We start from the raw sequence: 13,816 nt of genomic DNA, 5'->3' as shown, positions 1-13,816 counted from the left end.
TGTTGTGAGTATTTTACCTAAGCGCATAGCATCAATAACAGAAAAAAAAACCTAGCAAATGAATACTAATCTGGTTCAAGGCAGAACCAAATCGTCTCATACCAAGGAAAGTAAAAGACCTAAGGTTGAAAAAGTTTGCTTTAGAGATCCTACCAGCAATCTCGCCACCCTTCTAAAAGAGCGGCGATAACTAGAGAGACTACATTGATAACGTTGAGACTATGCACTAACCTAAAAATGACGTCAACATGTAAGTCATCGTGTCAGGAAGTTAACGAAGTTAAACGGTTTAAGAGACTGCACGAGTAAAATTTCCCTTACATTTTTTCCTGTTAGCACCGTTTTTTAAATTTTTATTTTACTTTCTTTGTGTGAAAATGGGGAAAAAAAAAAACCCAAAAACTTCCTCTTCTAATCCCTTTAATAATAGTTGACTTAGTGCCAACCTGAGAGAACACTTCTTTTTTACTTAATCATAGTTTACTGCCGCATCCCAAAAAAACAAAAAACAAATTTAAATTCAAACTATTGACGAAACATTTTATTCAATTAAAAATCATGAAATCGATAGCATTCATAACAGTTGGGAAACGTAAAATACATCATAATAATTAGTGTCATTTTCAAGAATCGTGTGGACTTCATGAATATCCATTATATGGTCATTTGATAGCGTTGCATGAAATAAATATATAAATTGCATTTTCAGTAAGGATGGGCGACAGATGTGGTCCGAAATAAATTGACTGTAAACAAACACACACACACACACACACAAATAAAATGTAAAGACCCGAAAAGCCCCCCCCCCCCCCCCCCCCCCCTTCCCAAATGAAAATTTATATATTTATATATAACTCCAGCACGGTTTCCTTGTACACATTCGAATGTCCTTTTCCTTATTATTCTGTATTATAATTCCATTCCTTCCTCGAACTAACTTTTGCCTCAAACACGGTTTCCCTGAACTAATTTCACTCAGCCAACGTAAAAAAAAAAATGAATTAATGGTTTATAAAATTTGCGCCAGATGATTTACTGTGGAATTGACAGTTGTGTATGTGTTTATCATGTGTATCTATCTGCACCGCATGCGTGTGTATACAATATGATACACATGCAGACACACAGCCACTTACACATCCCATCACCGTTTCGCATAACCAACACCTCTCTGCTTATTCTTAGCACTTAGCCTTGCATTCCAAATTCAATGCCACGCGCCATGATTGGCGACGATGGTAAATGAATGCTATCACATAGCAACTCTCCCCCCCAACTCCCACCCAAACACAAACTTGTAATATGTCATACAAAGTTATCTCCCTCCAGATATCAATGAAACAAACAATAAAGTTCCCTTTTTCATCCTCAAGCGGAAATTTGTCTAAGGATCTATTCCAAGGGAAGACTGGATTAACCCAACTGTCAGACACAGTGCAGCGCCGCAAATTGAGTTAAGAAGTGGCTTGCTGAATGTCACATAATGCTAGGTATATCGAACTAGACTTTCATATAATATAATCAAAATCTTTCGTCTGCATCTCATCTAAGCTCTTCCAAACTTGATTCATTAAGGTGATTCTTTTTCATTAAAACCATAATTCATTTTCAAAACACCCAATTCTTAATATCTAAAATAGATTTTTTAAATGAGTCCATCACAAGTAATGGTGATTATAATTTTACATTTCTATAAATTAAATAGTATAATATGTACATTTTCAGAAATAAAAATAGAAACAAAAGAAAAGAAAAAAATCCCCCAAAAACTCAAGAATTGAATAGTATGACTTACCACTTTGATGGGGAAGCAGCACATTGTAAAAGAATCTGTTCGACATGAATAAGATGACATTCATCATCAATGCCCACCAACGTTTCTAAACGTGCCTTACATAATATATTTTTAAAAACACAACAAAACAAACAAAAAAACCCTTTAATTAACTGTTCTGTGTTATTACCCTATAACAAAGCGTCTTGGTACATCACACACAAAACACGAATAAGGAACTATCCTTGTTTAATAGTTTGGAAAAAAAAAACAAACAAAAAAAGTACACTGTGAATATATACATTGGTCAATTGTCAATTTGATCCTTTGTCAAAGCTGCACTTAAAACTTGACATTAATACATTATATGGGGCGGGGAAAATGTAAAACTCAGAGAAAATAAACCATACCTAAATTGTGACTTTAGCGATTTTGCTTAAATAAATTTGTCAAGACATCACACAAAAAAGGTGGGTGGGAGGGGGGGATGTGCGCGATAACGGACAATCTAGTTAGCAAGAATGTTGCTGCAGATCATTTTGTGTTAGTCTGAAAAACTATCAAAAGCCACTTTTAAGTTTGGCAGACATTTTTAAAGGAAGGTAAACTGCTTCTATTGCATTCTTTTAACATTAAAGTCCCATCCTCGGTCAAAGAACGATCTCCTTCCCACCATCACTACACTTTCACCCCCATAATTTATTCATAATTTAAACAAACGCATAAATCTTTTAAATTCTACAAGCACCTAATAATAATGTGAAACATTTTTGAAATATTAGATCTCAATTATTCTCATCCAAACTGACCACATCTATCTTAGCAGTTAAAAAACTATACAGTCCTTTTAAGACGATATTGATCCACATGGGCAGTGAACAAGATACTGATTATACAGGAAAATAATATGGTGAAGTAATGCTTCTCTTCATTCTCAATGTCTTCTACCGGTGAAATAGACACGACTGATTATAAAACTATAAACAGATACACGGGGCCATCTGACTTTCCAAACTATTTATAAAAATATCTCAACCTATAAACATGAACAAAGCACATAAACACAAAACGTATTTCAGATAAGTAATTTGTTCATTTATTTAAAAATAAAATAATTTAAAAAACACACGCAGAACAGCAACCGGCCATTCAATTATTCATCGCAGGCAATTTATGTAAAAAGTGATAAAATAAAACCATGAAAGATGATTGCATATCTTAATAGTCCATCCCAGCAACATCAATCTCCAGCCAGGAATATCTGTCATGACTATTTGTATTAAAATTTGTTTGAATATGTAAAACATTTATACAAAGTCCACACTAGAAAAGATTCATTTCATAGTAATGTTCATAATAACTATTTTACAGTAAAATGTTTAAATATAACATAATCACAAAACTTTCTGGAACATAGTTTTTACCATTATAATATCATAAGGAATAAAATGCAAACGTTTGTGATCATTTATAAATAACAATTACCAGATTTATTTCTTTTAAACACAAAAATATTTACATTTATTGTCACAAAACATTCTGATTAAAATCATTTTACAATGTATTCATGAGTGAAAATGAGCTATTTACCACCCTTTACGTTGACAGATTAAAAATACCCTCATTCTATTCATCAGTCATTCTACACATTCAAGCTATCACTCTGCATATGGGTTTTCTGTTTGTTTGAAAACAGACAACAAGCATCTGTTTAATAAAAATATTAACATACAAACACTGTGAATGATATCTGCCTATCACAGTAAACTAAAAGCAAAACCAACAGTTTATTTCTTCTATCCATGAAGTGTCGTCATTGCTGATCGAAGCCATCCAGGATAGAATATCCGAATACACTGAAGCTAATTAAATCATGAATGAAATGTTTGGCCAGCTATATGAATGATGGGGTAAAAGAACAAAAGCTTCGTGGACAAAAACATCAAAACCAGTCCCACTATGCATTTACCTATCATACCATTTGAAAAAAAAAAAAATATTATGCCAGTTTGGTCTTTGAAATATTCTGTTTACCAATGGAAAACTTCTTTTGTCCTTTCTTTTTCTTTTTCTAGACTTGATTGTTTTTGCAATTTTCTTGTCTCGTTATGTTCTGCGAACTTGTTGGAATCAAATTAAAAATGCCTACTTTTCCCTTGACTATAATGCAAATAGTGTATTGACCTGACTCAGCAATTCTTTATTCCACCTCACCTGATCTCAACCCCTACCCCTACTAAGGTTTAATATAATTACACTTAGCAAAATATAAATAATGCGGTTTTTGTTTTTTTTCCAATGATATTTACATGTCAATATGTTTTTATAATTAAATGCAAACTCGAAATAATAGCCATATCCATCTAAATGTCATAAGCAGTGGAAAGAAAGAGTTGTATTATAAGCATTTGAGTGTGGATTATGACAAGATTTCAACAATTAAAAAAAATCAACCATCAATATATACTTACAAGAAAATAAATAATAATTTTTGGGGTACTTACATTATTCTTTCTTAAACTTGTATCAACATAAAAAATTGATCTGAGGATTACTTACTTTTGTAGTGTTCCACTTAACGGATGGTGTGCAAATGAAATTAAAAACATGAATATCATAGATACGGTAAAAATAATTTGCTGTTGAAAATTTGTTTAAAAGCTATCCTTATTTCAACAAATTAATAATATACGTATATGTCTAGACTATTCAGACTGATTCATTTGATTAGCACTTTCTTCTTCGATAAATTTAAAAAAAAATTAAATTGCAAAATAAAGACATTATTTTATTCACAACAGAAAAAGCCATCAAGACTTTTGTTTAAAATGGCTGTCAACAATCTGGATTGCTAATGCTGTCCAAGTTGTCACTGGCATCTTCAAAGTCTTCCAGTTCTGGCACCAGGACAGAGGAAAACAAACTTATGGCCACTGTGTCCGGGGCTGAAATTGGACTCGACACAATGTCCTCCACAATGGTACTATCTGGCAAGGATGATGCATTCGAGGCAGAGTTGCCATCATCTGGAATATTGACAGACACAAATGATTTCAAGGCTGAGACAAAGGTCTGTTTGGGATTCGGATCATGGGTGTCTGTATCAACAGAGGAAGAATCTTCAGCTGTAGGTGTTGCTGCAGTTTCATAATGTTTGGCCTCTGGGTCGATCTCATCAGTCATCTCATCCTCCTCTACATTGAGTTTGTTTGGGGGTTTCAGCTTGGACAGCTCTTCCCTTAGTTGGTTGTAATGGCGCTGTATGGATGAAAATGCAAAGGAATATCAGTCGATGTTTCTATACGAAGATTCCTTGTTTTAGAATTCACACTTAATGCATGGAATTATCTGCTGGTGAATGATGGGGAAAAATTCACAAGCTTATGAAATACACTTATACTGTTTATCTCAAAGTGAACAAAAAAAACCCATCTATAATATATATTTTAAATATGAACTTCAAAATAAAGAGAGGGCGTCCTATCCTGAGAGCATCAAATGATTGTTAGTTTCACCTTTCAGAGGACCAGGATAAAATCTGGTCCATGGGATAACAGCTACTGTATATTATTTTAACTTCCAGTATTTTGAGTATGCTTTCTACAGTTGCCAATGTAATTGGTCATTACACCAATTCATTCATTCTTTTCATAAACTGATCATTAAAACATTATTCCTCATATTACAAGTCAAATTTACATATTTGTATTAAATATCCCTTACCTTGAGAGCCAAAGTGCTCTGTGCAATAGAGCGGCCAGTCCTCTTGTCATTGCTGTATGTTTCCATCTCTGCTATCCACTTTTCACACTGCTGGAGAACTTCATGGCGTTTCAACCAGAAATGAGTGTGGAGAATCTCTTTGAAGCAAGATGAAGGATTCTTTAATTGTTCCAGCATGGCCCATTTCACTGTGGCTTGCTGGATGTTAGCATCGTATTCATGAGAGCTGGCAGCCCCAGAGGGTGTTCCTCTGGATCTCTCATAACCAGGTTCATTGAAGTAAGGCTCACTCACCAAAATCAGAGACTGGATTGAGACTAGAACCTGAGTGAAGAAAAGAAAAATTACTTTCTTTTGCAAACGCTCATTTAAGACAAATTGAAAGGCAAAAATGTAGAATGAATTCTGATTTCATGAGTAAATTGAGTTTAAAGAAGTTTTAAATTCAATCAGGGAGGTGGGGAAAGATGGGCACTATGACAGAGAATAGTTTATTTTATTCTGACAAAAATAAATTTGTGTTTATTAGACCATGATTAGTTGGCTTATATAGGGCAGTAAAGTTAGGTGCCCCAAACGTAAACAAAGGTCGAGAAGCACGTGGCAAACCACATGTTCCTGTCTTGACAGCTCAAGTTCCAATGTAAATAATAGAAAAAAATAACCTTTAAAATTTGGCTGTTAGGTGGCAAAAGAAACACATATTCATAAATACTCGATCATGCATCAAATAATGTCTAGATATGGATATTTTATGGAACAAAAGGTAAAATTTTCTAAAATTTATCAAAAGTTACAGTCTATCTATTTTTAGACCAGAGCAAATTATTGCGCTGGTGTGAACAAAACGAGAATTATTCGGAGCCTGATTTTCATAATAATTTAGCCTTATATTATTATTTTTGCAACTGTTAGATTTTATGTAAACATATTTTCAATACTGAAAGTGTATTGCCTACAACTCAAACTACAAAATTGGGAGACCTATATTGTGCGTAAATTATTCCGGTCCCTAACGGAAATCACTAGCAACTTGTTATTGTTTACGTTTGGGGCACCTAACTTTACTGCTATATAGGGGAAAAATAGGAAAGAACGAAAAGTTTACTTAAACCTAGATTTTATCTGGAGTGAGTTTATCTTATTTAGACTCCACTGTATTTAATTGTTTATGGCTCTTGTAGATTAACTCCAACTACCACAATTTTTCCTAACAAGAGAACATCTCATTTTACATAGAAACTTAACTCACAAAAAGTACATCGTTTAAATGTGTGACAAAGACTTACTTGTAAAAAGCTAGAAGTTTGGGCATTCCATTTCTCTTCTGGTCGTCCATGCCAAGTGTTGAGAACACTAAGACAAACCTTGGAAAAAAAAAAAAAGATCATTTCAATTTATAGTTTGAATCTTATCACTCATTTTCTATCATCTTAATCTGTATTAGCTGACACCTGACAGTTGAATAATGATATCTATATCTAAAATTCGACAAAGGTTTGTTTAACAAATTTTATCTCATAGAAAAATAGGAGCCAAGTCTGATAAAATAAAATCCTTCATTGCAACACTCTTGGATTAAACAAAAGAAAAAGTGAAACAACAAGGAGCAGATCAAAGAAGTAAACAAAAGCAAATCTCAAAAATAATAGGAGTAGGTATAGATATTTCACGTCATGATAGCTTTCAGAAAAGCGATCTTTTCATATCCTTTTCACTATTAGTATAGATTCATCTACTTATTAATTTTGTAACTATATGCCCAAAAATGATTTCTTACTCAAGTGTAAAATGTCAAAATCTTCACAAAGGAGGTCGACATTATACAGCCGATATAAATGCAGACTTCTTACCAAGGATACATTCCAATCATAGTCAGCATACCTTAAATTCGCAGATTTGATTGCTACACTAGTTAACTTGCATACATACAACTGCTTTCCTTTAAATGAGGATACAAGCCAAGGGCCAGGAATATTTTATCATTAAAGGACATTGAGAGATAAAGTCACAAGGAAGAAGTCAACACATACAAGATGACAGAATACACAGCAAGAAAGGACGGATTTGGAATACTCCGTGGCTAGAAAAAAAGAGGTAAACAAATAAGATGTCAGCTACAACATTACAAATATTGAATCTGAATATTACTCGAAGTCGACTCAATTTTGAGTATTTGTATTTGAGGGAGGAGAGAGATGTTGAATGTAGCAGCCATTGTTATTGGTGTTTAGGCTAAGTTGTTTGAATAAAGCTTTACAACAACAAGATTTCTTGTGTCTAACCTTTCCATCATTGTACAAATTTGGATTGAATCTGACAGAATGATTTCCAGTGGTCTCCATGTTGATGAAGGGAGGAGAGTTGGGGTAGTCTTGGGGGAAGAACACGTCAAATTCAAAACAGCCATTAGCATATGGTGTATCACATGGACCAGTGATGAGAACCTGTGATGGAAAAGGATTGATATTATTTTAAAAAATCAAATTACCAATTATCTCAGTGACATGTCTTTTTTAATAATGAATAATTGTATTTTAAAAATATCAAATGTTTTAACATCAGATTAAAGTAATTGTTAACTTCAGCCTGTTTCAATACGTAGGGTTTGATTGAAACATGGAAAGTCATGTAAACGTAAATGATGAAATAAATATTTTAAAAAATAATCTGAAAAGATTTTTAAATGACCAAAGTGCTTGTCGTTTGACAAATTTAATACAACCGATGAAGAGCTAAGATTTGATTTGCAATCAAATGAATCAAATAAAATAATCTACCTTCATGACATCCAGACGCTCCTCATCACATCTGACAAACACACTAGAACTGAAGGCTAAGGGTAAGGAGGTAGAGAGAGTGACAGCCTCCTGGGCTAATCGACGTGTCCTTGCCACATTGTTCACTGTTCCCATGGCTTTCACGTTGGATTCATAATGGTGGGAAACATTGAACTTCAGATTTCTGCCTTCCTCTGTCACCAATTCAAAGGTATCAAACTGAAGTTCCTTCATAATTTCAATGTATTTGTCTTCAATCGTCTTCAAGCTCTTCATATTGCTCTCTTCAGATGGTATGCCATTCTTTTTGTCTTCTTCATCTGGATAAGATGAAACAAATTAGTCCATTTTCAAATTTTTAACATATTATTCAAAATTTCAATGAAAAAAAATAGGCCGGTATAAAACGTCAATTTGTTTGTTTGTTTTTAAGGGTTTTACGGCGCTTGCAACACATTTAGGTTATATCAGCGCCAGTAAAAAGGAAGAAAATGGAAAAGTAAAAAGTTCTAGAATTACAACTAAAGCACCCAAGAAAAAGTAAGACAAAGGGGAACTGGGAACAAATAGGGATCAGATGTAGATTCCAAGAGCATACCATCAATGTACTTAGTTTGAGATCACCAATAAGTCTCATCCGGACACAAGCACAGTCCCCACTAAGCGGAATACACTCAAATGCTTACAATATAAATTCAAAATATAAATATAATTCATAACAGAGAGATGATTTACAAGGAAAAAAATATCATCTCCCAAAACAATAACTATGCATTTGACTGTTTCCCTCCCAGCCAGGGCGAGGACAAAACCAAGTAGTCTCATTCCAAGACAAAGACAGAATGCGAGTTGGAAAACAGATATACGGGGATAGAAGACACAGTATGTACCTCCCTGCCCACTATGGGAGGTCAGGAACCCCACCCAGAAAACGTCAATTTAATACTAAGTAAAATTGGAGATTAGAAACTGAAAGATTGATACCCTGTCCTCACGAGGAGGACCAATTCACAAAAATGGAGAATGAAGAAAAATAAATATTTAATAAAAGTTCAAATTAAACTTTTTTTATATGATATCTCTTTTGATAGGAGCAAATATTTTTATTGACTTTTATCTTGTTAAAAAACAATCCCAACTTGTTAACTTACAAGCCTTTTCTTTGAGTTTCTGGGTGGCCAGCCTGACATGTTCAGCAGTTTTCTGTATGTCTGGTATGAGTAGAGCCAGGCCTTCATTTTCCTCATCCTCCAGTTTGCTGTCTGATTTACCCTTATTCGACCTGATAATACAAACAAATCATATGAACCATGTGATTAGGAAACAAATGATCGAAAATCTCACACAATTAAATAATTGTAAATTTTCTTCCTTCTATATCTTTATTTCAACTCAAAAGATTTATTGAACAATGGAAGAACATATTAATTTAAGAGATAAAAATACTTTTTCAATCTCAAAAAAACAACACCAATTTTTGACAATGACATGTCCTATTTTATGTAGTTGTCAGGAAAAATGTTTGAAACTGTTGAAAATCCAGAACATAACCTGGATACTCAAATATTCTTCGTAATCGAAAGAAAAAAGAATGGATAAGGCTTTGTGCAGCAACCCTAAATGATCCAGATTCAGTGCCTCTATAAGGAATTTTCTATACCAAGTTTGTTTACTGATAGCATAGGTAATTTTTGTTGGCACTGTAGAAATTAAATTACCTAACTATCCGTAATTATGTCTTCTCTCCACTTACTTCAATCGGCTGGCGTAGGTGTCCACACATCCTTTCATCTTCTCCAGCAATGCTTCTATTGATGCCTGTGAGTCCCCATTGCCATTTGTAACTCCCCCATTACTGTCCTTTTCCATGGGCATCAGAATGGACAACAAACTAGGGGTCACTGTGATCCCTCTTAATAACTGAAGTAGGGCCCGGTATAGAGGGACATGTCTCGCCATATCCAAGACAGAGTCATTGCGGAGATAAGAGGATAGTGCTGGTACCAGGCAGGATTGAGATAGAAGTTCTACCAGGGACTCTGGGATCACATTTTTTGTTTCAGAGCTAGACTCCCCTGGCACAGATGAGGATGCTGTCTTTGTGTCAGAGGAGGTATTTGGGTTGATGTAACTGGCTAACACCTGAAAGGTAATATGAAAAAAAAAAATTATTATTATTATTAGTAGTAGTAGTAGTAATAGTAGTAGTCGTAGTATTAGTAGTAGTAGTAGTAGTAGTAGTAGTAGTAGTAGTAGAGTAGTAGTAGTAGAGTAGTAGTAGTAGTAGTAGTAGTGTAGTAGTAGTAGTAGTAGTAGTAGTAGTAGTAGTAGTAGTAGTAGTAGTAGTAGTAGTAGTAGTAGTAGTATTATAAGTATTATTATCATTATTAACATTACTATCGTCCTCATTATTATTATTATTATTATTATTATTATTATTATTATTATTATCATCATTATTCTTATTTCTATTATTATTATCATCATCATCATCATCATTATTACAACAACAATAACAACAATCGTATTAATTCTTGTCACATTCGGACATAGAATCACTTAAAAATGATAAGAATGTTTATAAATGTGAATTTTATAAAATCTTTATTTTTGTTTAAGTTGAGAAAACAATTTGTTTTTCTGACAATCATGCTACAAAAATTAATCTTAACATCTCCTAAGAAAATGAAATTAATGGTCAAATGAAATCATTCCTATGGTGGTGAAAGGTTTTAATGACAACCTGAAGGAGACAAGCTACGTGTTCCTCTTCCCCCTTCTGTCTCAACATGGCTTGCTCGGCATCCCAAGATGACGTTGTTGAACCTGTTCCAAAACCGGTGCCTTTGGCCCAATAATGTTGTTGTCCCTTTTCCTCTGGCTGGTTGAGGGATGTCATGGTGGAACTTGATTGCATGGCTGACAATATCAACTGGGTCTGTTGGTAAGGAGCAAATAATGAGTTGTCAACATCCTTATTAATTTGTTTTCAGAGGTTTTGACATACTTGCAACACCGATGGGTCATTTAAGCATTAGGAAAAAAAAGACGATAGACTCAGATAAAAAGGACAACAGAATTAGACAATAGAAGAAATATACCTCTGTTTATAGTCTGAGACAAAAATCATCGCCTGACCCGGATCGTTGCTGAAAATGAAAACACGTTTGTACTATCACTAACCACAAATATCTAATACATACATAAACAAGATTAGTACAGAATTGTAAAAATCTAAGAGAGAGGTGATTTACAATGGGAAGAAAAATTATCTCTCATTTTAAAAATGCATGACAATAGTCACCATACACCAATGACCCTTTTGCATACAGGGCCCTCCTTTTTGACTGGCCAGGCACTTAAGTGACTTTAGTAAAAGACTTCTCATGTGATCTTAATAAGTAAATCAGAGACTAAAATGACGCCCCCATAGGTCTGAGTCTTGGTTACTTGTTTGATTAAGACAACAATATTTTGTCTCAAGATTAGTAACTCGGAAAACTTGAACTTCGATGAGAAAAAAAAGATTAAAAAGTATAATGAAGATAAGAGATATTCAGATCGTTTAAAGTATAGATTTCTATGAGTAGATATTCCAATACTAATTTTTTTTTTTTTAAAATCTGGAGTTGTGAGTGAGAAAATCGCCTGAGATCAGAAACAGTTTCGAAGAGAGAGAAAAAAATATTTAAAAGTATATTGGAGACAAGAGTTATTCTACCAGTTGTGTGACTGATGGAAACAATGTGAAAATTGTGTTGTTCATCTGAAACACTTTCTTTTTTGTTTGTTTTTGAGTGTTGATCACCGGCTTGATTCATTATTGTGACTGGCAAATAAGTAAGGTGAAAATTCGAGTACAAATAAAAACTAAACAAAATCAAAACCAGGTGTGCTGCTGATTATATCTTTTGCATTGGAAAAGCATGAAGACTACCTGCACAAAATAACCAATTTCGTCTACATCTCTGCCACGCCCAGTTTTAAGCTAAAGCCTTCACAGTCAGAGACTAGAAAATTCTCATAAGAACCGAATGTTTTTTTTTGCCACTTGCTTCCCTCAGGCTTAAGACAAAAGAATCCTTTTGTACACTTAATAAAGGACTAAATTCTAAATAAGAACAGGCTTCGGAGTAGTTAGTCCACTTTGACTCCTGGAGCAGTTTGGAGTGAAAGAGACTTAAATAAATGTTTGCTTTTATCTTAACAAGTTGCTTGTCTACAGTAGAGTGACCCTTATTAGATTTGAATAAGATTCTGCCATCAAATCATTGATACATACAGAGAGAGGAAAAATAAAAAAAAGCATTGAACTTGAAAACGTTGACATGCATTTGAGTCCAAAAAAAGTAAAGTAGTACTTCAGAGCCATAAGGCCCATGGAGCTGGAGTTTCAGTTGGTGTCTTTTGCATGACATGGGTGATAGTAATTGCTAGCTATCTATTAGATAGGATGCTAGTCTATGGCAAAGTACTTTCCACCATATCTTACAGACCCAGCTTCCCAATCACCACTGGGTGGACAGAGGGTCAGAGAAAAATCTCAACTGTAACAGGAATAAATCATGGTCCCTTTGTGTGTGAGGCCAGTGCTCTACCAACTGAGCTACTGGGACCCGACTTTTGAGTCAGGACACTATCAATGAGCCAACAGAACACTATACAATAAAATTTAAAAGAGAAAAAGAAACGAAACACTTGCTTAAATTACCCTATTCTGCCATTTTTTCTTATATTAAACATTATCCTTCCAAATATTAAGCCTTTGACAATGAAAATGTCATCTTAATAAATTGCATTTAATCTAAAGGAGCACTGCTGGCACCTACAAAATGAAGAGAAACTTTTATTTCTGATGATCGAATTCACAAAGGAATCTCTTCTACATCAGAAACACCCAATATCACTATCTGTAAATAAATCCATCTGAATAGGTGAAAAGTGTTACCTTTTATCCTTATTTCACCCAAGCACATCATGTGATGCTGATTTGATTATTTTATTGGTTAAACTTTATGCAATGAAATGTTGAGTAAACCATTATTCAAAGATCCATTGACAATTAAGAGTAGTGTTATCAAGTAATTCAAAGATCCATTGTTTAACTTAGTTACAATCGAGGGTAAATATTTACCTCATGTTGGAAACTGGTGAGAGGGGCCCTGGGTTTATGGTGGCTGAGGGTGGAAAGGCAGGCCAACACCAGATGCACCACGCCAATATCTAGTGACATGCGTCTGAGAACAACTCCATCATCTGTGGTCAGGGGAGAGGAGTCAAACAATGTTTGCAGCACGGTGAAAGGCATTGTGGGAAGTGATGAGGCAATTGGAGATGTCAGAATTTGGCCTGAGAAGGAAAATAAACATTTTTTACGATAAAAAGTATGTTTCAAATTTACAAATCAGTTATAAAAATGTAAACAAAACATTGACAAAATAGGCATTCAACTGCCTAAAGTTTACACTAATTGATTCTGGTTTGTTCCCATCTCATGTTAATATAAGTGATTGAAAATTTAAGGGGCGGTTTGGGT

The 13,816-nt window shown here is 34.2% G+C and overlaps 2 protein-coding genes across 9 annotated transcripts in view; one reads left to right on the top strand and one right to left on the bottom strand.

The window, feature by feature from the left end:
* The window catches only part of LOC144968549 (putative small nuclear ribonucleoprotein Sm D2), a 399,977-nt gene that overhangs the window by 171,058 nt on the left and 215,103 nt on the right, over positions 1-13,816 (top strand). The gene's annotated exons all lie outside the window — the stretch shown is intronic.
* Positions 3,834-13,816, bottom strand: part of LOC144968481 (dual E2 ubiquitin-conjugating enzyme/E3 ubiquitin-protein ligase BIRC6-like) — a 71,088-nt gene continuing 61,105 nt past the window's right edge. For all 8 annotated transcript variants that reach the window (XM_078906904.1, XM_078906922.1, XM_078906931.1 and 5 more), the window contains exons 59-67: positions 13,415-13,629; positions 11,024-11,218; positions 10,034-10,422; positions 9,432-9,562; positions 8,281-8,600; positions 7,786-7,947; positions 6,790-6,867; positions 5,501-5,824; positions 3,834-5,035 (exon numbers count right to left, since the gene is read on the bottom strand). In XM_078906904.1, the coding sequence (XP_078763030.1) occupies positions 4,613-5,035; positions 5,501-5,824; positions 6,790-6,867; positions 7,786-7,947; positions 8,281-8,600; positions 9,432-9,562; positions 10,034-10,422; positions 11,024-11,218; positions 13,415-13,629 (2,237 nt within the window). In that variant the 3' untranslated portion in view covers positions 3,834-4,612. The remainder of the gene's footprint in view (positions 5,036-5,500; positions 5,825-6,789; positions 6,868-7,785; positions 7,948-8,280; positions 8,601-9,431; positions 9,563-10,033; positions 10,423-11,023; positions 11,219-13,414; positions 13,630-13,816) is intronic.

Source organism: Berghia stephanieae, chromosome 1 (assembly GCF_034508935.2).
Source record: "Berghia stephanieae isolate SIO BIC M18660-M18661 chromosome 1, UCSD_Bste_1.3, whole genome shotgun sequence".
Lineage (NCBI taxonomy): Eukaryota > Metazoa > Mollusca > Gastropoda > Nudibranchia > Aeolidiidae > Berghia > Berghia stephanieae.
Note: the sequence above shows the minus strand (reverse complement) of the source record. Positions and strands in the feature narration are given on the sequence as shown.